We start from the raw sequence: 23,862 nt of genomic DNA, 5'->3' as shown, positions 1-23,862 counted from the left end.
AAATGATAAATGACTTATTACTGTCCAGATACCCTTAAAAATAATTGTCCTTTCACTTTTTTATTAGTTTATTTGTGCAGATGCTGGAACCAAACTAGCTGAGTCAACAATCCTGAGCAAGCAGATGATAGCCTCTGTACCTGGAGTAAGTCCTGTCCAAATTCATTGTCTACATACTTATATTTCATAGAATAGCAGTTAAGAATGTAGGCTTTAGACTTATGTCAGGGTTTGAGGCCTGCCATTTACTAGCTATGTGACTTTTGGAAAGCATTTTAACCTATAATTCTTTGATTCGTATCATCTGCCAAATGGGATATAACAGAGTTTAACATATAGGTTGAGGATTGAATGAGATAATGCATGCAAAGCATATTAGCAAGGAGTCAGACATAGTAAATGCTGTGAAAATGTTATCTGTTAAAAATAATATTAACAAACATTGCCTATTTTTGGATATTTTAGTTATTTCTATATTTTTCTATTGTAATTAATATGCAAAGAACATCTTTGTGCCTAAATCTTTGTCCATACTTCAGACCATTTCTTTATAATAGATTTCTGGGAGTAGAATGACTAAACTATGTTTTTTTTTAAGGGTTCTGTGGTGTAATACAAGGTCCTATGCGACAAAAATCCCAATTCTCAATGACTTACAAAAGTTTAGTGTTTGCTCGTGTGAAGTTTAGTAGGGAAAGGGGGATTTCTACCTGCATGCTCAGGGATCAGGTTTCTTCCATTATGTGCAGTCCACTGCAATCAGCTTGATTGTGGTTGGGGAAAGGGAAGAGAATATGGCCCATGGGGTTTTCACAGGCCAAGTCTAAAAGTGTGTGGTTTTTTTCCTACTCACATTCCATTGGCTAGAACTCAGGCACATAACCACACCCAACTGCAAGGGATGATGGGAAATGTGGTCTAGTTGTGGGCCAAGGAAGAAGACAGGCCTGGGGAGTGGCTAGCCAGTCTCTGCTGCATGCTCGCTGTTTCCTTCATTGTTTAATTCTTTAAAACTCATTATTTGCTACCTATGCCATAGCTAAAAAAAAAAAAGTCCCTAATAATAAAAGTGTTATCGAAATCAGTAATTAAAAGATGAACATTCCAACAATAGAAAAGCAACATATAGGCCCCTTTCTGATGACCAATAAGCCATTAAAAATAAACCTTTTACTCTGACTAGCAATCAATGAATTGTAAGTTAATATGAAGTATAAAAATATTTAAAAATATAAAAATTAAAATTGGCTAGCCAATCAGCAGATTTTCTCTTTAAAAAAAAAAAAAAAACACTTCATCAGGGCATGAAAGACATATAGGAAGCTGCACATCTTTAATGTATGTGACTTGATGAGTTGGGAAATTATTATACATTCATGAAACCACCACTGTGATCTATGCCGTAAACATATCCATCACCTCCAACAGTTTCTTCCTGCCCTATTTGTTTGTTTGCTTTTGTTTGTTTGTCATTAGCAATAAGAGCACTTTACATCAGATCTACCCTCTTAGGAAATTTCTAAGTGTGTAATACAGTATTTCTAACTCTAGGGACTCCACTGCCCAGTAAATCTCTAGGACTTACTCACCTTGCATAATTGAAGCCTTGGACCTTTTGACTAATACCTTCCCCATTTTTCCCTCCCCAGCAGATCCTCCTCAATGATTAGATTTATTGAGGGTAAAATGAAACAAGCATTCTTCTAAGTTACTATTGGTAGTAAAACCAACCTTGCTGGAGGGCAGTTTGACAATCTTCTTTTAGGAATATGTCTGAGAAAATAAATATGCACATGTTTTATATCAAGTGTGTTTATTAAAGCATCACTTAAAATAGCAGAAATATGGAAACAAAGCAAATGTCTAACATCATCAGAGTATTGTTTAAATAAAATAAGGTGCATCCATAAGATAGACGATTATGTGCCTACCAAATCGAAGTTTCAAATAATATTTAATTGGAAAATGCTTATGATGTATTTAATTAAAAAGCAAGTTAGAAAAATGTTATCTCAATCTTATAAACATTATATGTATGTGTGTATGTTATATATGTTAGAAAACTTTAAAAAACTTGGAAGGAAATATTAACAGTAGTTTTCCCAGAGGTGGAGGACAGGAATTAGGATTATGGTGATTTCAATTTTAATTTTAATGATTTATGTTTTCCAAATTTCCTATATTAAACATGTGTTGCTTTTATAATCTAAGAAATATAACTTTAAAATCAAATATTAGTTTTGAGGAAGAATTAGCTATGATTTGCTTCAATTCATGAGTTTGAGTTTTGAATATTTTCAACTTTTTAATCATTAGTTTTCCTATGAAATAAATATAGATCTTCTGAAACAAATGGAGCTTGACTTATTTTGTTTTGTTTCTTAAATAACACACCTAAGGTTATTCTTAAGCTTTGCAAAGTAGAGAAAAGGGAGGAGGGCTTGGAAATTATATGTTTTGTTTCATAAGTATATATGGCTCACTAAGAGTCTCCTGACCATGCAGTGAATTTTAAGGCTTTTATTAGATGCAGTTGGCTGTCTCTAGAACAAAAGTGACTTAGTGTTAGTAAATTCTTTGCTCTCATTTTTTGAGATTCAAACTTAAAAGACAAATACTGAATAATGCTCCTAGTAATTATTTTCGGTGACATTTGCCTAGTTGAAATGGTATAAAATATTGCCTATGAAAGAAACAAATCCCTTTCAAGAAATTCAAGAACAGAGTCTCCAGTCCTATTTGCATGACATGTGAAAGGTCAGAGAAAATGGAATAAATCAGGGGGAAATCCTTTCTTGCACGAAAGGATTAATATTCCAAAAGCAGGAACACAATAACCTTTTATAGTTCCTTCACTTGATTTAAATTAAAAGAAGAAAACTTTGGAACGTATGAAATGCTTGGAAAACACTCTGACAGACTGCCAATGACCTTATTTTGCTGTCTGTTATCCTGTCAGAAGAACTGACAAGCGTAACATTCTAGAAGAGAGAGAAGGTGATATAGTTCAGTACCGCGCAGATTTACATGAATATGGGAAAATAAGAGCCACTGGGTGAGCTAGTTAAGTCTATAATGTTCCAGATTTTCCTAAAGAAAGCTGAGGAAGGCCTTTAGCATAGTATTCATCTGGCTTCAAAGCCTGCCTCGTTTGATCCACATGATACCCGGCCTGATGTGTGGCTTCTCTCATACGGCTTTGATATAGCAGCCTGCTTGTTCATTTTCCTTTGCTTTGCTTATAATCCTAAATTCACTGCATTCTCAGGGAGAGCAGGCCGATGCCATTTAACGACCTAAAACACAAACTTGCTTTCTTTTCCTTCCAAACTTTTCAAACACACTTTGAGCATGTGGGGAAGATGACCATTTTGTTTCTTTCCTTTATTTATCCCCTAGCAAGAACTTGACAGTAATACATGCATCTATTTAATAGTGTACCTACTGTGTGTAAAAAGTTAATTTGCAAGTGACTTGACTAGTATGAGAATTTTTGACTCTTTCAGCAAACACGATGCTTGTTTGTATACTTTTTTGACAGAAAATAGATTCAAGATTCTGGTGGTAGAACTTGGTGGCATGTATTTTATGTGTAGCTAAGACTTCCCTAGAATGAGAATGTGTTGCTATGTTTTGGAATGAATGATGTCCTAAAGACTCTGATACTAATGGCATGACATAGGCTGAATCTTTGCATACAAAGCAGTTTAAAAACAAGCACACACATAGAAAATCAGTCCAATAACCCAGTGGATAAAAGCATTTAGCCCCATCTCTCATAGGCCTCTCCTGTTTCTTTGTTCTCCGCCACAAACCTTCTATCAATTTTTGTCCAAATGCTGAGCAGTCAGAGACTATGCTGAGAGTAATGGAGTGAGTCAGAAATCCAGAAAGTGAAACAACTCCTTAGTAAACAACGTGAAACCAGAGTAAGGCAATCATTGCAGTCAGGGCAAAAATAAAGCTGTGACCCAGCTGTGTCCTTGTGTTTCAGTGTGGGACTGCAGCGATGGAGTGTGTAAGGCAGTACATCAATGAAGTGCTGGATTTCATGGCAGACATGCACACGCTGACCAAACTGAAGGTGAGATGACCACCACCTGCTCATCCTTCAGGTTCACAAAACAGAGATGCTTTGAGAGAATTAAGTAGACCATAGGGAACTTATTGCTACCTGGGGAGGCAGCTGTGGCACTGTTGAATAGCCCCTGCCTTGGGGGATCAAAGAGCCAGGGTCCAGCTTTGCAAAGAGGAAAAGAGGAAGGGAAAGGACATTCACATGGCATCAGCCACATGCATAGCTTTACTTTTGCCATATACTCACTTCTCACAATACCTCTGTTAAGATTCTATCCCCATTTTACAAATTGAGAAACTGAGGCTTGGGATGGTGTAGTACTTGCTCAAGTAACACTACTAAGTGGTAAAGTCAAGGTTGAACCCAAGATTCTTGTGACCCTCAATTCATTCTCTTTTTACCACATAGCATTGTTTAATTACCTTGAGCATCAGTTTCCTCTTTTGAAGAACAAATCCAATAATCCCTACCTTGCCTGACTGTTACGAGGGTTTAATCAAAAATAATGTACGTGAAGAGACTTTCATAAACTGTAGCATATTATGCAAACATATACCATGTATTATTTTTTGCTGCATCGAAGCTATTTTCTTAAAGAAAATCCTTGATGAAAGGGGATAGAACAAAATTTAATTTGCATATGGACACAATCCCAGTGAAGTTGTTGAGATGATTGAGTTTTTGCAGGGTGGAATGAATTGCTGATGCAGGTCCACTTTCCTGCTATGATTCAACTAGGAAGCTAAAAGATGAATAGTTTGAGGGATCTGAGCAAGGCCCTAGACAGAGTGCAGAAGAGAATCCACACATGGTCCAAGGAGCAGCCAAATTGCAATCTGGCGTTAGATGATTCCTTTTTGATAATTGGGAGCTAGTAATCCCAGAAGTTCATCAGCAAAAATACAGTCCCTTAATCACTGACCTGTTCCCTGGCTCTGCTCACATGATCAAAGTGGTTTTTGGTATAGTGATAGATTTGCAAATCCCAGGCAGAAAGTAGAATCAAAATGTAAACTGAGCGTATCTCACGATATGTAAACCCAGTCATTTCTTAATGAGCTCCCCTATCGTTCGCTCCTGTGCTGGTTACTGCTTGCTGAATCTGATTGCCCACACTTAAATGACTTTGATGTACAAAGAAGAGGAAACAACTGTTACCTAAACGTGTTTAGGTTGTTTTGCAGATGCTTTCAAAAAATAATAAGTAGGAACCAGGGTCATCAAAAGGTTGGGAATACAGTCATAATCTAACCCTCTGATTTTACCTATTGGGAAACAGATCAGAAGGATCAAGTGGCAAGTGGATTATCTAAGGCCATGGGACTAGCTAGGACAGACCTGGGTCTAGAACCTAAGTCTCAACACTTAGTTCAGTGCTCTTCCCACTGAGCTCACACTGAGCAAAGAAATTTTTCTGAATTAATTCAACAAATACGTATGAGCACCTATAATATCATGGCACTGTTCTAGGCACTGGGGATGCTGTGATGAGCAAAAGCGGACACAACAGCTGCTCTCATTTAATTTATAGCCTGGTAGAGGAGGCCAAATTTAATGAACATTTCACACAAACTACAGTAAAAATGTATCTCTCACAACTGCTATGAAAAAGAGGTAGAAAGCAGCACGGACCTGAGCAGGGAGCTCAGGGAACGCTTCCCGGAGGAAGTGACACTTGAGCTAAAATCTGAACAATTGGGTGAAGAGAGGTGGGAATGGCATTCCAGACAAAGGGAATAGCAGCGCCAGGGAACACTGAGAGCCAGCACAGCTGGAGCTGCAGGCTGAAGGGGTAAGCTCAGTAGCTGGATCTTTCTGGCTTTGTAGGCCACGCTAGGGAACTTTCCCTTCTTTTATCCTAAGAACAATGGGAAGGCTCTGAAGAAGTTTAAGCAGGTTATGTGCTCAGAGTGGCCATAAGAGGGGTGGAAATGACAACCTGATCTTTTCAAAGAATGGCCTGGAATGAATCCAGGTGTCTGCCAGAGTTACAAAATACCGCTTGGTTTTGTAGAGCCACATGAAGACATGTTCCCAGCCTCTGCATGAAGATACCTTTGGGGGACATCTCAAAGTGGGGCTGGCCCAGATTGCAGCCATGGACATCTCACGGGGCAACCACAGAGATAACAAAGCTGTGATCCGCTACCTGCCTTGGCTTTATCATCCCCCCTCTGCAATGCAGCAAGGGTAAGACCCTTACTATTCCGGGAATGAGGATAAAGAAGGCAGGAAACACCCCTGAGTTTCCTTGGGCTCAGCTAGAGTTAATGATACACTGAAGATTTATGACAGTGGAATAGACTTGGTTAGGAAGATGGAAATTGGATCCCATCTCCATACATACTTGCTGACCCAGAATGCTCTGTGACATGCTGCCAAAAACCAAACCTGTTCTCCCACAAAACCCTCAATTGTCCTAATGAAGAATGAAAATTTTGAGCTTAGAATTACCACTTTAACGCTTGATTTCAACTAGTTAAGTAAATTAATAAGTATGTATCAATATATTTGCCTTCAAGCAGCTTAGATTGTAGCTGGAACAAAAGCTATAGCAGGGATGAAATTGGTGCAAGGTTAGGTTGTACAAGCCCCTGACCCTGCCTTTCAGGGAGGCTAAAGAAGAGAGAGGCATGTAGGGGTTTGTTGACTTGGGAACTCAGGGTAGGTTTGAGCCCGCCCTTTTGCGTGGTCAGCCTTCTGTCCAGAGGAAAAGTGTAGAGTGGGAATAAAAAGGGTGGGAGGAGAAGATCACGGGGGAGCAGGAAAATGGGCAGCTGTGTTATATCTCCTCATCTCCTTCCTCCCCTCTACGGGGGATGCCAGAGAAGAAATTTCTTTTCTTTTTTTTTTTTTGAGACGGAATCTTGCTCTGTTGCCCAGGCTGGAGTGTAGTGGCACGATCTCAGCTAACTGCAACCCCCGCTTGCGGGTTTAAGCAATCCTCCTGCCTCAGCCCCCTAGTAGCTGTAATTACAGGCACGCACCACCATGCCTGGTTAATTTTTGTGTTTTTAGTAGAGACGGGGTTTTGCCATGTTGGCCAGGCTGGTCTCAAACTCCTGACCTACAGTGATCCACCCGCCTCGGCCTCTCAAAGTGCTGGGATTATAGGCATGAGCCACCGCGTCCGGCCCACCACAGAATAAATTTCTGAAGCAGGAGTGGAACGAGTTTAGAAAGGGAAGCTAGTCAGAGAGGCAGCCAGCCTTGTGGAAGAATGCTGTGTAATCCTGTGTCACCAAAGGCTGTTCTTTTCTCAAGAAGCTGAGATCCAGGATTAGAATCGAAAACAAGAAAAACAGATACGTCATTTTGTTGACACTCAGTTGCCTTGGCATTTTGTTTTATGTGATTGCCTGCAAGACCACACTTTCTATCCCTTCCTTCAATAAGCATTTGTTATGCACCCAATGAAACAGAAAACATAAAATCATCTTTAACACTCCTTCTTCTCTAACAGACCTAAAGAATTCATCGAGTGTGTCTCCCACATCCGACTGTTGTCCTGGCTTCTGCTGGGTTCCCTCACTCACAATGCAGTGTGCCCAAATGCCTCCTCTCCCTGCCTGCCCATTCCTCTGGATGCAGGCTCCCACATTGCAGACCATCTTATTGTTATCCTGATTGGATTTCCAGAGCAATCAAAGGTAAGTGATTTCTGCAAGATTAAGACCGTATGCATCACAATTGCTAATGGAAACCTTATCAGCCAATTATGTTTCTTCTGAGAAGAAAATGCATCTTATCACTTGCCCTCCTGTGGATGTTAGAAACACAACTTTGTGCTAATGTCTTATTTAAAGTTGTTTAGATTCCCAGACTGTCTCTCCCCCTGCCCCCAAATTGTTTTTAGACTTACTTTTATGAAGATAAATCATGGAGGCAAGCAAGAGTTGGCTTCCCAGGCATTTCTGTCTCAAAATAATGAAGAGAAATAAAAGGCTAGAAATACAATCAAAATTCTGTGATCAGCTTTTAAAACCAGAGACAAAATGGAGGAAAATTTATTCTCCATCTAATTCTTCATGTACTGTCTTTTCAACTGAAATCTCTAGAGATACAGGAAAATACAAAATGAAAACAAGAAGGCCAGTTGGAAACTCACCAAAGCACACATTGGCATGACTATGCAGGGGAACTTTGTAAATTGCAGAGACAGATGATGTGCTAAAGGGAAGAAAGTAAACCCAAGGCAGGCACCAGTCATGAACCTGTCCAGGCAAACCAGACACATTGGTACTAACCAGCTCCGAGGAGCCAGGGGACCTTCACAGAGCTTCGGCAAGTTCTGGGAGGTCACAGTGGCCCTGGGGACAGCTCGGGTTTGGGACAGGGCAAGCTGATGATGTGATAAAATGGCACACCCATCCCAATGATCCAAATGATGTTCACAAAAGGAATTAGGCAGTCGATTCCTAATATTTCAACTGAGATCCGGGTTTGGTTCCTAATTATGGTACTTGTGATTTTATGAGCTTGACAAGTATCTAACCTCTCTGATACTCAGATTTTCACCTGTGAAATAGACGAGGGGATGGTTGGAGAGCGATGGAGGTGATCTAGGAAAAGCCTTTGGCGCAGTCTCTGGCGTGTTGTAGGTGCTCTCTCGGCACGTGCTTTCCGCTAAGAGGAGGAACTCTGCTGCTGCTGCTATGATTAAGAACTTCTGGGCAGGGTGTTCACGTATATCACCTGCTTTACTCCCATGCTTTGAAGAGGCTACTATTGTTCCCATTTTACAGATGAAGAAACATCCTAACATGGCAGAATGATTGTTCTCCCTAATCTAGTTCTGGGATGGGAATGTTAGTTTCGTTAAAGGGCAAGGGGGTGGGTAGATTTCTTCAGCAAATTAAGGTGCCTTCTCTTCAAAAATGTGCTTTGTTCTCTGAGCACACTCCCACTGGTGGAGAAGAGAGCAGAGCAGATTGTTTTAAGGTGATGAATCACGACTTTGTAACTCTGAGATAATGCCTTTGTGCTTTGACTGTGCTCCCTGGCAAGACCAAAGCCACGCGGGGAGGGCTCCATGGAGGGTCACAGCCTGCTGAGATGCAATGCACCAACGCCGTCTTCTTCCTTTTCAGACCTCCGTGCTGCACATGTGCTCCCTCTTCCACGCCTTCATCTTTGCTCAGCTCTGGACAGTGTATTGCGAGCAAAGTGCCGTCGCTACAAATCTCCAAAATCAGAATGAATTCAGCTTCACGGCGATACTGACAGCACTAGAATTTTGGAGTAGAGTGACACCCAGCATCCTTCAGCTAATGGCCCATAACAAAGTGGTGAGTTCACCGACAAGTTTCCCTTCTGAGATGGAATCTCAAAGTGTCCACACCACTCCTAATCCTCACACTCCCTGTTTTCACAGATCTCAGTTGTAAGGTTATATAAATGGATCAGGGATTTGTTACCTTATAAGCTGGATGTTCTGCTTGCATAAGCATTTTGATTAAAAACAAAATAAACAATAGTTCAAGAGATCTATTGTACACCGTGGTGACTACAGTTAATAACAATGTATTCTATACTTGAAAATTGCTATGAAGAGATTTCAAATGTTCTCAGCACAAAAAATAAGTATGTAAGGCAATGCAAATGTTAAATAGCTTGATTTAGCCATTCCACAATGTATATGTATCTCAAAACTTTTATATTGATATATAAATATAAGAAAGCAAACAAGTACAGTTATTAATATTAAAAACAATTTTTATTTTTTCTGCCTAACATCAAATGTATATTGTATGAAATTTCTACCTTGAAGGGTTGTTTGCTGCTATAATGTCAGAGGGTTAGGAGTGAGATTCATATTATTTGAGGATTTCAAAGCAATTTGGAAAAACCTTAGCCAATTAGGTCATCTATTTGTGGTGGTTTAAGAGTAGACTGACTACAGGTGTTCATTCCACTCCGGGCTCAAAGCCTGAAAGAAGCCTCACCTTTTCGAGTTGCCTTATAAGGACCTATGCTCCCAATCTTCAAATCCAGTACTATTGAATGTAGATGGCTTACCAAGAGAGGGGCTGTTCCAGAGCTCATTGGAAAATGTCTGGGGTATGGCTAGCCTAAGCCCACTTCATTGAACCAGTGTAGAGTATTCATCCTGGAGTCAAGGTTGGAGGATATATGGAAGGAATTTACAAGGGAGTCCTTTGGTTCTGACTGCGTATTGGAGGAGGACTCTCAGCTGGGAAAGCTGCAACCAGTGTCTTGATTATGGGGACACCATCAGTAGAGTTCTTGTTTGTTAGGAGCAGGGGACCTGGAGGGACACCATAATGATGATTCCAGTGTGCCCTGAAACCCAACACTACACTGCCCACAAAAGGCATTCAGGAAATGTTTTTTTAATTGATTGAATAATAGTCTAAGAAGTATTTTCTTTTGGTTCTTAATTAGAAAGGGGATTGTATATTTCCTTTAGTGAAGCACTTTGTTCTTTAGAGATGCAAATGATACAGGCATTCTATGTGTAGAGAGATGTCTTAGTTCAATTTAAAGGAAGTTTATGTGAAAATCGTAGCATTTGAATAGTTCTGACTGTTATGGAAAATAATTACATTTATTGGATCACAGATTCTAGGACTAATGAAGAATTTGGAGATCAAACATTCTATTCTGTTATTTCACAGACAACAAAACTGAGGCCTTAAACTTAAGCTAGAGATTAAAAATGTTCCTTCTATCATTAGTTTTTTTGATACCAAGAAATACCTCTCCTCCAAATCACTCTCCATATTTAAATGTTACAAATGAATTTGTTGTACATGAATTTTATGCAAATGATATTACAAAAGAATTTGAATTAAATTCATTCTGAAAATTTTGTTAAACCATATATAAGCCAGTCTGGTAAAAATCTCCCTGGAATATTTAAAATCCAGCTGTAGGAATTTCTGATGAGGGACTTCGCCTCTACTGTCTTTGAACTGTCGTAAGCATGGCTACCTTGTCCCACGGAGAATAAAGCCTCGGAAGCAGATCTGCAGTAAATTAAACAGTTATTGCTGATGAAGACACTGTGTAGAAAGGATCAAGATTGAGAAAGGATCAAAATATTACTGGGAAACATTGATGTGAAAATTACCCTATTCTAATATAAATCCCCTTACCTTGCAAAAGATATCCAGAAAACCAAGGAAAATAGTCTGTAATTGTCTGACTTTGTATCTGGTGCTTTCTCCAAGACACGTTAGTTTAGTTTCAAATAATATTATTTTAAATCATTACATGGTGTATAAAAGTAATTCAAGCATTTGTTATCTCCTCTCCCTGGGTACCCTCCTCTCAAAACAGACTAGCGTGATACACAACTCTTACATCCAAAGAGCTCCATAGTTAGAAATGAAGGAAACAGAAGCCATGTATTCCCTGGTGTGAGTCAGTGCAGTGCAGATTAGTGAGATTAATGCCTGAATTCCATTGGCAGCCCTGAGTTGAATGAGGGAGGCATGACAATTACCAAGCCTCTGGAGCTTTTTAAAAATCTTTTTCTGGCTTGAAGTTTCAGAGGTGAATGAACACCACTGCCAGTGGTCTCGTATGGTCATTACGCAGAAAGACCTGGTGGGCACAGGACATCATAGGTCTTCTGCGACTGCAGACTAGTTTGCAAGGTTTCCATATCACTGGGAATGGAATTAACTTTCATGTTTGTTGTTTCAGATGGTAGAAATGGTGTGTCTCCATGTGATTAGTTTAATGGAGGCATTGCAGGAATGCAATTCGACCATTTTTGTCAAGGTAGGAAAACCTTATGATTCTTACAGACCATTTCTTACTGCTAAAAACAAATGTGGATTTATGTTGAAGGTACTTTATGAAGAGAATTAGTTTTAACATTCAGAGTTGGGGCTGGAGAATTCAGGCTCCTGTAACAACCCTTTACCAAATGGTTATTGCATGAATTTTGCTCTTGGTCTACCACTGTGACCAACTTCAGCTGGGTTAAATATATCAGACTAGGCCAGGCATGGTGGCTCATGCCCATAGTCCCAGCATTTTGGGAGGCTGAGGCAGGAGGATTGCTTGAGCCTAGAAGTTTGAGACCAGCCTGGGCAATATGGTGAGACCTTGTCTCTACCAAAAAAAAAAAAAAAAAGAAAAAAAAAAATGTAACACAAGTGCTGAAAGTATTACTGGGGAACATTGATGTGAAAATTACCCTATTCTAATATAAATCACCTTACCTTGCAAAAGATATCCGGAAAACCAAGGAAAATAGTCTGTAATTGTTTGGCATGGTATCTGGTGTTTTCTCTAAGACAAATTAATTTAGTTTCCAATAATATTATTTTAAATCATTATATGGTGTATAAAAGTAATTCAAGCATTTGTCATCTACCCTCCCTCGGTACCCTCCTCTCATCAGAAACAGACTAGTGTGATACAAAAACGAAAGAGTAGAGAACTTGGTTTCCTATTCCATTTATCTTTCTGTCTCCCCTCTTTTTCCTTTCCTTCCTATCGTTCCACCTCTTTGTCTCTCTGATCCTTCTTCCTCTCCTTGTATCTCTTCTTGTATTTCTTTATCTTTCACCTCTATATTCCATTATGTTGGCCACCGTCACCACCCACCATCATCACCCACTAGTGGGCATCACCTCTATATTCTATTATGTTGGCCACCGTCACCACCCACCATCATCACCCACTAGTGGGAACCTTATAACTTGCTGTTTCATTCCTTGGTTAACTCCACTCATCAACAAAGAACATTTGTCACATTCACTCACACTATGCTGAAGAAAAGCAGCCCATTTCTGGGGAAAGCTTGACTGTTACCAGAAGAGAACAAGATCATTGGTTCAAATGGGCTAGATATATGATATCTAGCTTGCTAATAGCAAAAGTCAACACTGTTGGAGTGCAGTGGTGCAATAATATACATATGGCAAATGGTACATATTTAAAATGTTCTGTTTGGTAAGTCTTGACTTACATTATGCCATGCACTATGATCAAGACAATGAACATATCCATCACCTCCAAAAGTTTTTCAAGCCAGGTGTGGTGGCTTATGCCTGTAATCCCAACACGTTAGGAGGCTGAGGTGGGCAGATCAGTTGAGGTCAGGAGTTCAAGACCAGCCTGGCCAACATGGTGAAACGCCATCTCTACTAAAAATACCAACATCAGGCAGGCATGGTGGCACACACCTGTAATCCCAGCTACGTGGGAGGCTGAGTCAGGAGAATCGCTTGAATCCGGGAGGTGGAGGTTGCAGTGAGCCTAGATTTTGCCACTACACTCCAGCCTGGGCAACAGTATGAGACTTTGTCTCAAAAAAAAAAAAAAAAAAAAAAAAAAAACCGAAATTTTTTCATACCCCTTTATAATCCTTTGGTTAGGTTACTCGTCTCCTTGTCCCCAGACAACTACTGACCTGCTTTCTGTCACTATAGATCAGTTTGCACTTTCTAGAATTTTCTTTAAGTGGATTCATACAGTATATACCTTTTTTTGCCTTCTTTCACTTGTAATAATTGAGATTAATCCATGTTATTGCATGTATCAGTGGACCATTACTTTTATTTCAGAATAGTAGTCCATTGTACGAATATACCACATTTGCTTATTCATTTGTCAGTTGACATCTAGGGGGTTTCCAGTTTGGGGCTTTCACAAATAAATCTGCTATGAAGATTCGTGAAGATGTCTTTGTGTACATATATGCTTTCATGTATGTTGGGCAAATACCTAGGAATACAATGTCTGGGCCATGTGACAGGTGTATATTTACCTTTAACAAAATTGTTTTCCAAACCATTTTCCAAAGCTGTTGTGCCCTGTTACATCCAGTATATGAACAGTATATGAGCAGTCCCAGTTCCTCCACATCTTTGTCAACACTTGGCATAGTCAATCTTTAATATTAATTATTCTAAGAGTTGTGTACTGGTATTTTGTTGTGGTTTTAAATAGCGTTCTCCTGTTTGCTAATGACATTAGCATCTTTTCATGTACTTATTTGCTGTCCATATGTCTGCTTGGTGAAGTGTCTGTTAAAATTATTTACCCATTTTTTATTGGATTGGGTTTTTTCCTGATTACTGAAATTTGAGATACAAGTTCTTTATCAGTTATGTGATTTGCAAAGATTTTTCTCTGTGGTTTGTCTTTGGAATTCTTAATTTTGATGAAGTACCATTTACCAATTTTTTTATTTTATGAATCATGATTTTGATGTATTTTTAAAAATCTTTGCCTAGCCCAAAAATAATAAAAAGTTTTATTTGTGTTTTATTCTAAGCTTTATCTATGTTTTCACTTGGGCGTTAGTTTAAGTCTGTGATCTATTTTGAGTTAACTCTTGTATATGGTGTGAGATATGGCTTGAGGTACCTTTTATGTATATGGATAGTTAGTTATTCCAGCATCATTGTTAAAAATACTATACTTTCTCCATCACATTGCCTTTGCACTTTTGTCAAAAATCAAATAACTATACAATTCTAATTCTGGCTTCTTGATTCTGTCCCACTGATCTCTATTTTTTTTATTTTTATTTTTATGTTTTTTTCCTGAGACAGAGTCTCACTCTGTCACCCAGGCTGGAGTGTAGTGGTGCAATATCGGCTCACTGCAACCTCCGCCTCCCAGGTCCAAGTGATTCTCCTGCCTCAGCCTCCTGAATAGCTGGGATTACAGACACCCGCCACCATGCCCGGCTAATTTTTGTATTTTTAATAGAGATGGTGTGTCACCATGTTGGCCAGGCTGGTCTCGAACTCCTGACCTCAGGTGATCTGCCGACCCTGGCCCCCCAAAGTGCTGAGATTACAGACATGAGCCACCATGCCCAGTCAGATCTCTGTCTATTTTTATAACACACTGTCTGCATTACTACAGCTTTATAATATTCCTTGAAATCAGGTAGTGTCAGCCTTCTAAATTCATTCATCTTTTTCAAAGTTGTTTGGCTATTCTAGGTCCTTTGCAGTTCAAGATAAATTTTTAAATTGGTTTGTCAATTTCTACAAAAAGATTGTTAGGGGCTGGACACAGTGGCTCATGCCTGTAATCCCAGTGCTTTGGAAGGCCAAGGAGGGAGAATTGCTTGGGACCAGGAGTTCAAGACAAGCCTGGACAGCCTGGCAGCATATTGAGACCCTGTCTCTACCCTGCAAAAAAAATTGTTTTAATTAGCTGGATATGGCAGCACATGCCTGTAGTTCTAGCTACTTGGGAGGCTGAGGTGGAGCACAATGATTTGAGACTTTTCTTTTCTAATATAAATGATTACTGCTATAAATTTTCCTCTAAGCACTGGTTTAGCTACATCCTACAATTTGGCATGTTGTGTTCTCATTTTTATTCAATTCAAAATACTTTCTAACTTCTCTTTTGCTTTCTTTCTGGCATTGATTATTTAGAACCATATTGTTTTACTTCCAAATATTTAAAGATTTCCAGAGAATTTTCTGTTATGGATTTGTAATTCTAATGTATCACAGAATATACTTTATATAATTTGACTCATTTTAAATTATTGAGACTTGCTTTATGGCCCAGAATATTGTGTATCTTAGTAAATGCTCTGTGTGCACTAGAAAAGAATGTGTCTTCTGCTGTTGTCGCTTGGAGTTTCCTAAGTAAGTTAGTTCAAACTTGTTGATTGTATTGCTCAAGTCTTCTATGTCCTTCTTGTTATGTCTGTTAACTTATTCTATCAATTATTGAGAAAGGGATATTGAAATATCTCTCAATGTGGATTTATTTTTGCTTAATGTATTACGAAGCTCTGTGATTAGGCTTATAAATGTTTAGGATTGCTATATTTTCCTAATGAATTGAAATTATAAAATATCTCTCTTCATCTTTGGTAATATTTTTAGTTTAGTTTAGTGTTTTTTTTTTTTTTTGTGAGATGGAGTCTCGCTTTATCACCCAGGCTGGAGTGCAGTGGTGCAATCTTGGCTCGCCACAACCTACGCCTCCCAGGTTCAAGCAATTCTCGTGCTTCAGTCTCCTGAGTAGCTGGGACCACAGGCACCTGTCACCATGCCCAGCTAATTTTTGTATTTTTATTTTTTTATTTTTTAATTTTTTGTGTTGTTGTTGTTGTTTTTGAGATGGAGTCTCGCTCTGCCACCCAGGCTGGAGTGCAGTGGCCGGATCTCAGCTCACTGCAAGCTCCGCCTCCCGGGTTTACACCATTCTCCTGCCTCAGCCTCCCGAGTAGCTGGGACTACAGGCGCCCGCCACCTCGCCCGGCTAGTTTTTTGTATTTTTTAGTAGAGACGGGGTTTCACCGTGTTAGCCAGGGTGGTCTCGATCTCCTGACCTCGTGATCCGCCTGTCTCGGCCTCCCAAAGTGCTGGGATTACAGGCTTGAGCCACCGCGCCCGGCCTAATTTTTGTATTTTTAGTAGAGACAGGGTTTCACCATGTTGGCCAGGCTGGTCTTGAACTCCTGACCTCAAGGGATCTGCCCACCTCGGCCTCCGAAAGTGCTGGGATGACAGACATGAGCCACCGTGCCCAGGCTGAAAAAACTTGGAGGTGATGGATATGTTCATTATCTTGATTGTGGTGCATGGCATAATGTAAGTCAAGACTTATCAAACTGGGCGTTTTAAATATGTACCATTTACCATATGTGCATTATTGCACCACTGCACTTGAACAGTGTTGACTTTTGCTATATCAAATTAATAAATATTACCCATCTTTCTTTGGTAATATTTATTAATAAAATAGTCCAGCTTTCTTTTGACTAATGGTCGGATGGTACATATTTTTTTCATCCTTTTACTTTTATCCTATCTATGTCTTTGTATTTAAACTGCATTTCTTATAAGCAGCATAAAGTTGAATGTTGCTTTAAAAAAAATCCCATCTGACAGTCTCTTCCTTTTGATTGACGTTTTTAGATCATTTTCATTTAATGTGTTTCGTGATATTGTTGGATTTAAATCTATTATCTTACTGCTTGTTTTCTATATTTCACATCTGTTCTTTGTCTCCTGTCCTCTCTTTTGTGCCTTCTTTTGGATTAAGGTTTTTATGATTAAATTTTGGATATAATTTCCTTTTTTTTTGTATAATTAAGATAAACTGAGATGGCAACCAAGATAATTAACTTGAGAACTTTCTTCTTTTCAGACATCAGCATTTAGTGCTCTAAATTTCCTTTCAATACTGTTTTAGCTGCTTTCCCCCAGATTTTGATAGATTCTCATTTCCATTCAGATCAAACTGTTAATTTCCAGTTTGGCTTCTTTTATGACCCATAGTTATTTGGAAGTGTGTTTTTTAATTATCTTATTAGCTATATGTCTTTGTTGTTGTGTTAGTGGTTGATTTAGAGTTTATAGTATATATTTTTAACTAATCACAGTATGCCTTCAAGGAATATTATACCACCTCATGTATTGTATAGGAACTGAACAATAACATACCTCCATTTCCCACCTCCTGACTTCATGCTATTATTGTCATACATTTTACTTCTATATATTTTATAAAGCAAATCATACATTATTATTTTTGCTTTAAACAGTTGATTATCTCTTAAGGAGATTTTAAACAAGTTTTATATTCATTTACATTTGCTATTATTGCCATATTTATATTTGCCATTTTAGTGCTCTTCACTTCATACCATAGATCTAAACATTCATCTTTCATCTTTCCTTCTCTGCCCAAAGGATTTTCTGTAAAGTCTTCTGTGCAGGTCAACTGGTGATTAATTGTTTTAGGTTTTGTATGTCTCAGAAGCTTTATTTTGCTTTCATTTTTGAAATAAAATTTCACTGGGTATTGAATTCTAGATGGACAGTTTCAGAGTTGTTTTTTTTTTCCCAATACTTTAAAGATACTGCTCCTCCGTGGTCTTTCTGCTTGTATTGTTTCCAACAAGAAATCTGTCATTCATTTTTTTTTTTTTTTTGTCTGTATGTGATATGTCTTTTTTTTCTCTGGCTGCTTTGGAGATTTTGTCTTTGCCACTATGTTTAAGCAATTTGATGATGCTATGCCTTGGTAGAGTTTTCTTCGTATTTCTGGTGCTTGGGTTTGGTGAGCTTCTTGGATCTTTGAATTTATAGTTTTCATTAGATTTGGAGAAGTATCAACCATTGTTTCTTCAAATATTTTGTTCAGTGCCCCTACTCAGCATGTTCAATCTTTCTTCTGCCTTCTTGACCATATTGAATATAGTTATCATAACTGTTTTAATGTCCTTGTCTACTAGTTCTGTTATCTGTGTCATTTTTGTTTTATTTTCTGTTGACAGATTTTTCTCCTCATTCATGTGTCGTAATTTTTGTTGTTGCTTCTTAGCATGCCTGGTAATTTTTTATTGTATTATTGACATTGCAAATTTGACTTTCTTGGGTGATGGGTATTTTTGTATTCATATAAAAATTCTTAAGCTCTATTCTGTGACATAGTTACATACCTTACAAATATTTTTGTCCTTCTGAAGCTAACATTTAAGCTTTGTTAGGTGTTGATGAGAGCAGCAATTTTTGTAGGGCACGTAGTTCTTCACCGGTGCTGCTGTGTACCACTATACTCATCAGTACTCTCGTGATGTTCTATGAGTTACAAGATTTTTCCACTCTGACTAATAGGAACACAAAATATTCTTGGCCCTATGTAATCACCAGGGGATTTTTTCCTTCTAATATTTTTGGGTTGTTTTTTCCTCCAGTGTTGGATAATTTTTATAACTTGCATGTACTGGCCAACACTCAGCTGAAGACTCAGGGGATCCCCTTGCAGATCTTTGGAGTTGTCTCTCTCTCTGTAGATCTCTCCTGTCCAGTACTCTACCTTGCAAACTGTAGTCACTCTGACCTCCCAGGGCTCTTGGCTACATCTCCTCATTCAGGAAGACTACCAGGCTCCACCTGCATTCCTGCTCCTAGTGCTACTGCCTGAAAACTCTCTCTAGGCAGTGAGCTGGAATACCTGCAGGGCTCACCTGGTTTGTTTCCTTTCCCTCAGTGATCTCTGTCCCGCATTTCTTGATGCTTAATACCTGAAAAACATTGTTTTTTATAGTTCATCTGGGTTTTTAGTTGTTCCAGGCAGGAGGGTAAATCTGGTCTTTGTTACTCCATCTTGGCTGAAAGAGAAAGTTTCATCACCAATTTTAATTTTGAGGGCTGGAATAAGCAGGATTGAAATGAGTACAGTCCAACCAGGCAGGAAGTCTTCCGTTTGTTCTGTAGCATGAACCAAGATAAGAGGAAGGGTATCACTTTTATTTTTGTGAAAACCTATTTTTTAAATGTCCTTCAGTTTTCAGGATATTGTTTCTGAAGCGGGGGGGGAACCCAACCAACTTTACTCCATTATAACATTGCAGAGCCCAAAATAAATTACATCTAATTCTTACTGACAGATTTGTAGTAGCCACTAGCAAAAGAGAATGAAATTGAAAGTTATTCAATAAGTCAAATTAACATTCCTGAAATAGGATGATGGCTGAGTTATACAATGTCATCAATAACGATGAGCTTTAACTGGATGCCTTTAGTCACGTGATTTGCAAATCACAAACCTGAAGGTCCCTTGCAGGTGTATTTTAGAATCACATGGTCATAGATTACATCAATGGGGAAATAATAAAATCCCTTTTAGACCAACATCACTGTTCCTCTTGCTTGCTTCGCACAGACCCTTAGCCCCAGTGGCAGCACTGGGAAAGGTAGCCACCCAGGGACAGGGTACTCAGTATTCCCTGACCCTCCTCTTCCCAAGTCCCTCACGATTCTTAACAGGAGGTTAGTTTGGGTATTTCCCAAATATCAAGAGGCGTATGGGCCCACTTCCATATTAAATAGTCAAAGATCAACAAAGTCTATAACATCAGGACCCTCCAGGGCTTGCTTTTTGCTGTGCAGAAATTATAGGGGGAGACAGTTAGACTAGATAAATATTTTTTTCCATTCAGAATGCCTAGAGGAGCCAGTCCTAGTAAGGGTGAGAGGGCACAGCTTTATCTGGTACCCACCTTTGTAATCCCACAGTTTTGTTACGAGGGTTGGGGGACAGGGAGAGGCATGGAGACGGTGGCATTTTCTGATATTTTCAGCTTTAGTCTCATGACATTTTCTGATACACACCATACTCCATTTCTAAACACAGTATTCATGTTAGAGACCACGTATTAGCTAGCTGCAACAGAAACACTATGTTTAGGAATGTTTAGGAGTAAGTGACAATGGAAGTCAAATTAGCGAATTGTATACACCAACAGAATGTTAAAAGTCAACAGCCAGATTTAGCCTTGGGATCAAAAACAGGGAGAGAAATTCAGCTTATCACTTCACCAAGTTCATTTTAAAGAAAATGTGATGAATTCAATGAAACCAGCAGCTTATGGCTATGACTAACTTTGAACTCTGAGGTCATTTACATACCGTACCCCATCCCAAAAAGCTCTCCTTCTTCTTTCGTTTTTTTTTCATTACATCACTGTCCCCCAGTTTGCGCAGGTTAGAAACCTCTACCTCTTCTTTGACCTTTTCGTCACTTGAAAGAGCAAAGAGCAGACTCATCCTCAGATCCTCAAGATTTGTCTCTGCAGGCGGAATCCTTCCCCATCCCCAGAAACTGTCCCTGGTCTTCTCTGGACCATTGAGGCAACCTCCACAATGACGCTTGCCTCCATTCCCTGCCTCCTTCTTCACTGTAATCTGCAGGTTGCTGCCACAGTGATCTTTCTGGAGCACAGTCCTGCTCATGGTGAATAGAGCATTCCCTCTTCAGAAGCTGTAATGCATTTGGAATAAAATTCAGATTCCCTAATTTAGCATTTAGGGCCATCTGGTGGGCTAAGGGTGTGAAGGGCTGGCCTGTGCTTTTCTAAACTTGTTTTTCATGGCCCTTTTCTAAGAGCCTCACATGTCAGCATCACGTGCCTGTCTCCCATCCCCAACTCTCTGCACACTCCCACCAGTGAGCTTTGCCCATGCCTTCTCTCTGCTTCCTGGAATGCCCTTGTACTGGCTTCCCAGGACTACCAAGGTATTACAGTCTGGGTGGTTCAACCAACAGAAATGTATTCCCTGGAAGTTCTGGAGACCAGAAGACTGAGATCAAGGTGTCGGCAAGTTTGGTTCCTTTTAAGGGATTGGAGAGACAATTTGTTCCAGATCTCTCTCCTAGCTTCTGGTGGTTTGCTGGGTCTTTGGGGTTCCTTGGCTTGTAGGTCCCCATCTTCATCTTCACATAGCATGCTTTCTGTGTGTTTCTGTGTATGTGTCTGAACTCCCCTTTTTATAAGGACACCAGTCATATTGGATTAGGGGCTCACCCTACTCCAGTATGACCTCATCTTAACTAATTTACATATTCAACAATCCCATTTCCAAATAAGGTCACATTCTGATGCAGTGCAGATTAGGACCTCAGTATAGATTTTAGTGGGACACAATTCAGTCCATGACAACACTACTCCTTTATTTGAGTGGAGAGTTGGAAGGTGTATGGCTCGAAATGATATGATACATATCGGTGTATTAAAGATCTAAGAAGTACTGAAATAAAGAAACTAACATTTCCAAACCTATTGGATTGGAGTCCCCCTCCACCATTTGAAAGTTCTCCAAATTAGAGTTCCATGGAACACGCTTTGAGAAGTGCCATATTCTGTCTCCGACTTCTGGATGTACAAGGCCATGAATATTTACTTAGATTCTAAAGGACTGAAACATGGCGGAGGGACCAAAGCAGAGAGAAGGAGCAGCTTCCAGAAGTCCTCAGGCCAGGGCACCCTGCGACCTCCTCCCAGGAAGGACCACATCAGAGGGGTTGAGGGTCCGTCAGAGAAGCAGCAGAGGGCCAGGGCTCCCCACCAGGGACTTGCTGCTTGGCTGTGTGTGCTCCCACACCCTGCAGACACCCGGCTCCGTCTCGCTGTATTCCGCCTTCCAGATCGCAGCCAGGCATCTCGGAGTGGCCTTTCTCGCTCACTGAAGCGTTCCAACCACTGACCAGAGATATTTTCCTAATGACTACAGGCAAATAGAGTCGCCATTCCACTCAGACACTCAGTTCTAAAGATCCTGTGGAGGAAATTCTATTTCAAGAAAGTGAGGATTTAATTAAATAAATACACATTTAATTTCCTGTGCTTAGTAGCTTTCGGGAGACAATCAGTCATTTACTCTAAAGTGTGTATCTCAGGCACTCATGGGGCGCTTATTAACCTCCAAATGCCACTGGCTCAGCAGGGTTTGGCCTCAGAAAGGCATTGTGCTGATAACGGGTAGCTCTGCCGCAGGGCCCACATCCATGCGCGAAGTGAAAGGGATTCAGTGTGGCCTGTTTTCCCTTGCAATAAGCGAAGCTTTGTGGGAGAATAGAGAACACTAATAATGAAGCTTTTGTCTTTCTCCATACAGCTGATACCTATGTGGTTGCCAATGATTCAGTCAAATATCAAGGTAAGTCACCCCCTGGGCTGATTGGAAGCTTGGTTTCCTGCAGAGAACATATAACATTCCTAGGGATTGTTGATGCTCCATTTACTATGGAGAAGGATGAATTCAACCTGTTCCTGGCCTTAGAGGGCTGATAATGCAGGAGACCTGTGGGCCAGGTAAGGGCTCTGCAGGCAGGGGGTGGCGGCAGGAGCCATTGTCCTACTACTTGAGGTTGGTAAGCATACAGATGGAGGGGAGCATCCCAGGGTCTGAGCGAGCCTCAATCCACTGATGAGAGTACAGGCCAAGGCTGGGTGCAGTGGCTTCCGTCTGTAGTCCCAGCACTTTGAGAGGCCAGGGTGGGAGGATTGCTTGAGGCCAGGAGTTGGAGACCAGCCTGGGGAACATAGTGAGACCCCATCTCTACCGAAGAATAAAAATTTAACTGGGTGTGGTGGCATGCATCTGTGGTTCTAGCTACTTAGGAGGCTGAGGTGGGAGGATCACTTGGAAGCCCAGGAGTTCGAGGCTGCAGTGAACTATGATCCTGCCACTGCACTCCAGCTTAGGCAACAGAGTGAGACCCTGTCTTTATTTTAAAAAAAGAAATCAAAGAAATGTAAATTGGAAGTAAAAAAATAAACTGTCACTGTTTGCAGATAACAAGATTGTGTATATATAGACAGAGCAAGACCCTGTCTCTCAAAAAAAAAACAAAAAGAATAGAATACTGACCCCTTGGAGGATACCCAGACACATTCAATGATATGTCCTGGTTGCTAAAATTGATTTTCTATCATGGAAAGAATTCTGTTATGAAAGGATAACATTGAATAAAAGGATTGAGCTACAAGGAACCTACTGCCTCATTTCATATATGAAGAAATTTAGGACCAAAAGTAAGAGTGACTTGGTCAGGACCCCACAGCCTGGAAGAGGAGATTCCGACCGAATCTATTTCCCAGCCCCAGGCTTCTCCTTGAGTGGCGCTTTGTCATTGTAGGGGCAAACATACTCTATGACTAGCAAACAGAGTTACTGGGCTTGACTTAAGATGGCAAAGCCTGCCGCCTGCTCCATCCAAACTGGGTCCTGTCTGTCGCACTAAGTGTTTTGGGGACAGGAGGAAAAGCTGGAAAGTTTTTTGTGGCTTTCTTCTCTGAGTTGAGGAGACATGCTAATGGAAGGAAAGCGGTATGAACTCAGGGTGCCCAGACACCATAAGAGAAAAACGTGGCTGTCAACAAGGACCACAGCCTTTGAGTCCTGATTATGGCCTTGGGGCTATTTGTGGCGGCCATCGGGGGCATGGGCACTGCTGAAAACTGCCTCTTGATACTAGTTTTTTTCTGTGAAAAGAGTTTCTTGCACTCTCAGCTTGAAGCATTTTAAATT

The 23,862-nt window shown here is 40.1% G+C and overlaps 1 protein-coding gene across 19 annotated transcripts in view; it reads left to right on the top strand.

The window, feature by feature from the left end:
• UNC79 (unc-79 homolog, NALCN channel complex subunit) overlaps positions 1-23,862 on the top strand; it is a 278,788-nt gene that overhangs the window by 253,093 nt on the left and 1,833 nt on the right. For all 19 annotated transcript variants that reach the window (XM_021941512.2, XM_021941507.2, XM_021941497.2 and 16 more), the window contains 7 exons: positions 68-145; positions 3,995-4,084; positions 6,093-6,268; positions 7,542-7,728; positions 9,169-9,366; positions 11,750-11,827; positions 22,447-22,488. In XM_021941512.2, coding sequence (XP_021797204.2) covers positions 68-145; positions 3,995-4,084; positions 6,093-6,268; positions 7,542-7,728; positions 9,169-9,366; positions 11,750-11,827; positions 22,447-22,488 — 849 coding nt within the window. The remainder of the gene's footprint in view (positions 1-67; positions 146-3,994; positions 4,085-6,092; positions 6,269-7,541; positions 7,729-9,168; positions 9,367-11,749; positions 11,828-22,446; positions 22,489-23,862) is intronic.

The sequence above is a fragment of the Papio anubis genome, chromosome 7 (assembly GCF_008728515.1).
Source record: "Papio anubis isolate 15944 chromosome 7, Panubis1.0, whole genome shotgun sequence".
Classification (NCBI taxonomy): Eukaryota; Metazoa; Chordata; class Mammalia; order Primates; family Cercopithecidae; genus Papio; species Papio anubis.
This window is presented reverse-complemented; position numbering and strand designations above follow the sequence as displayed.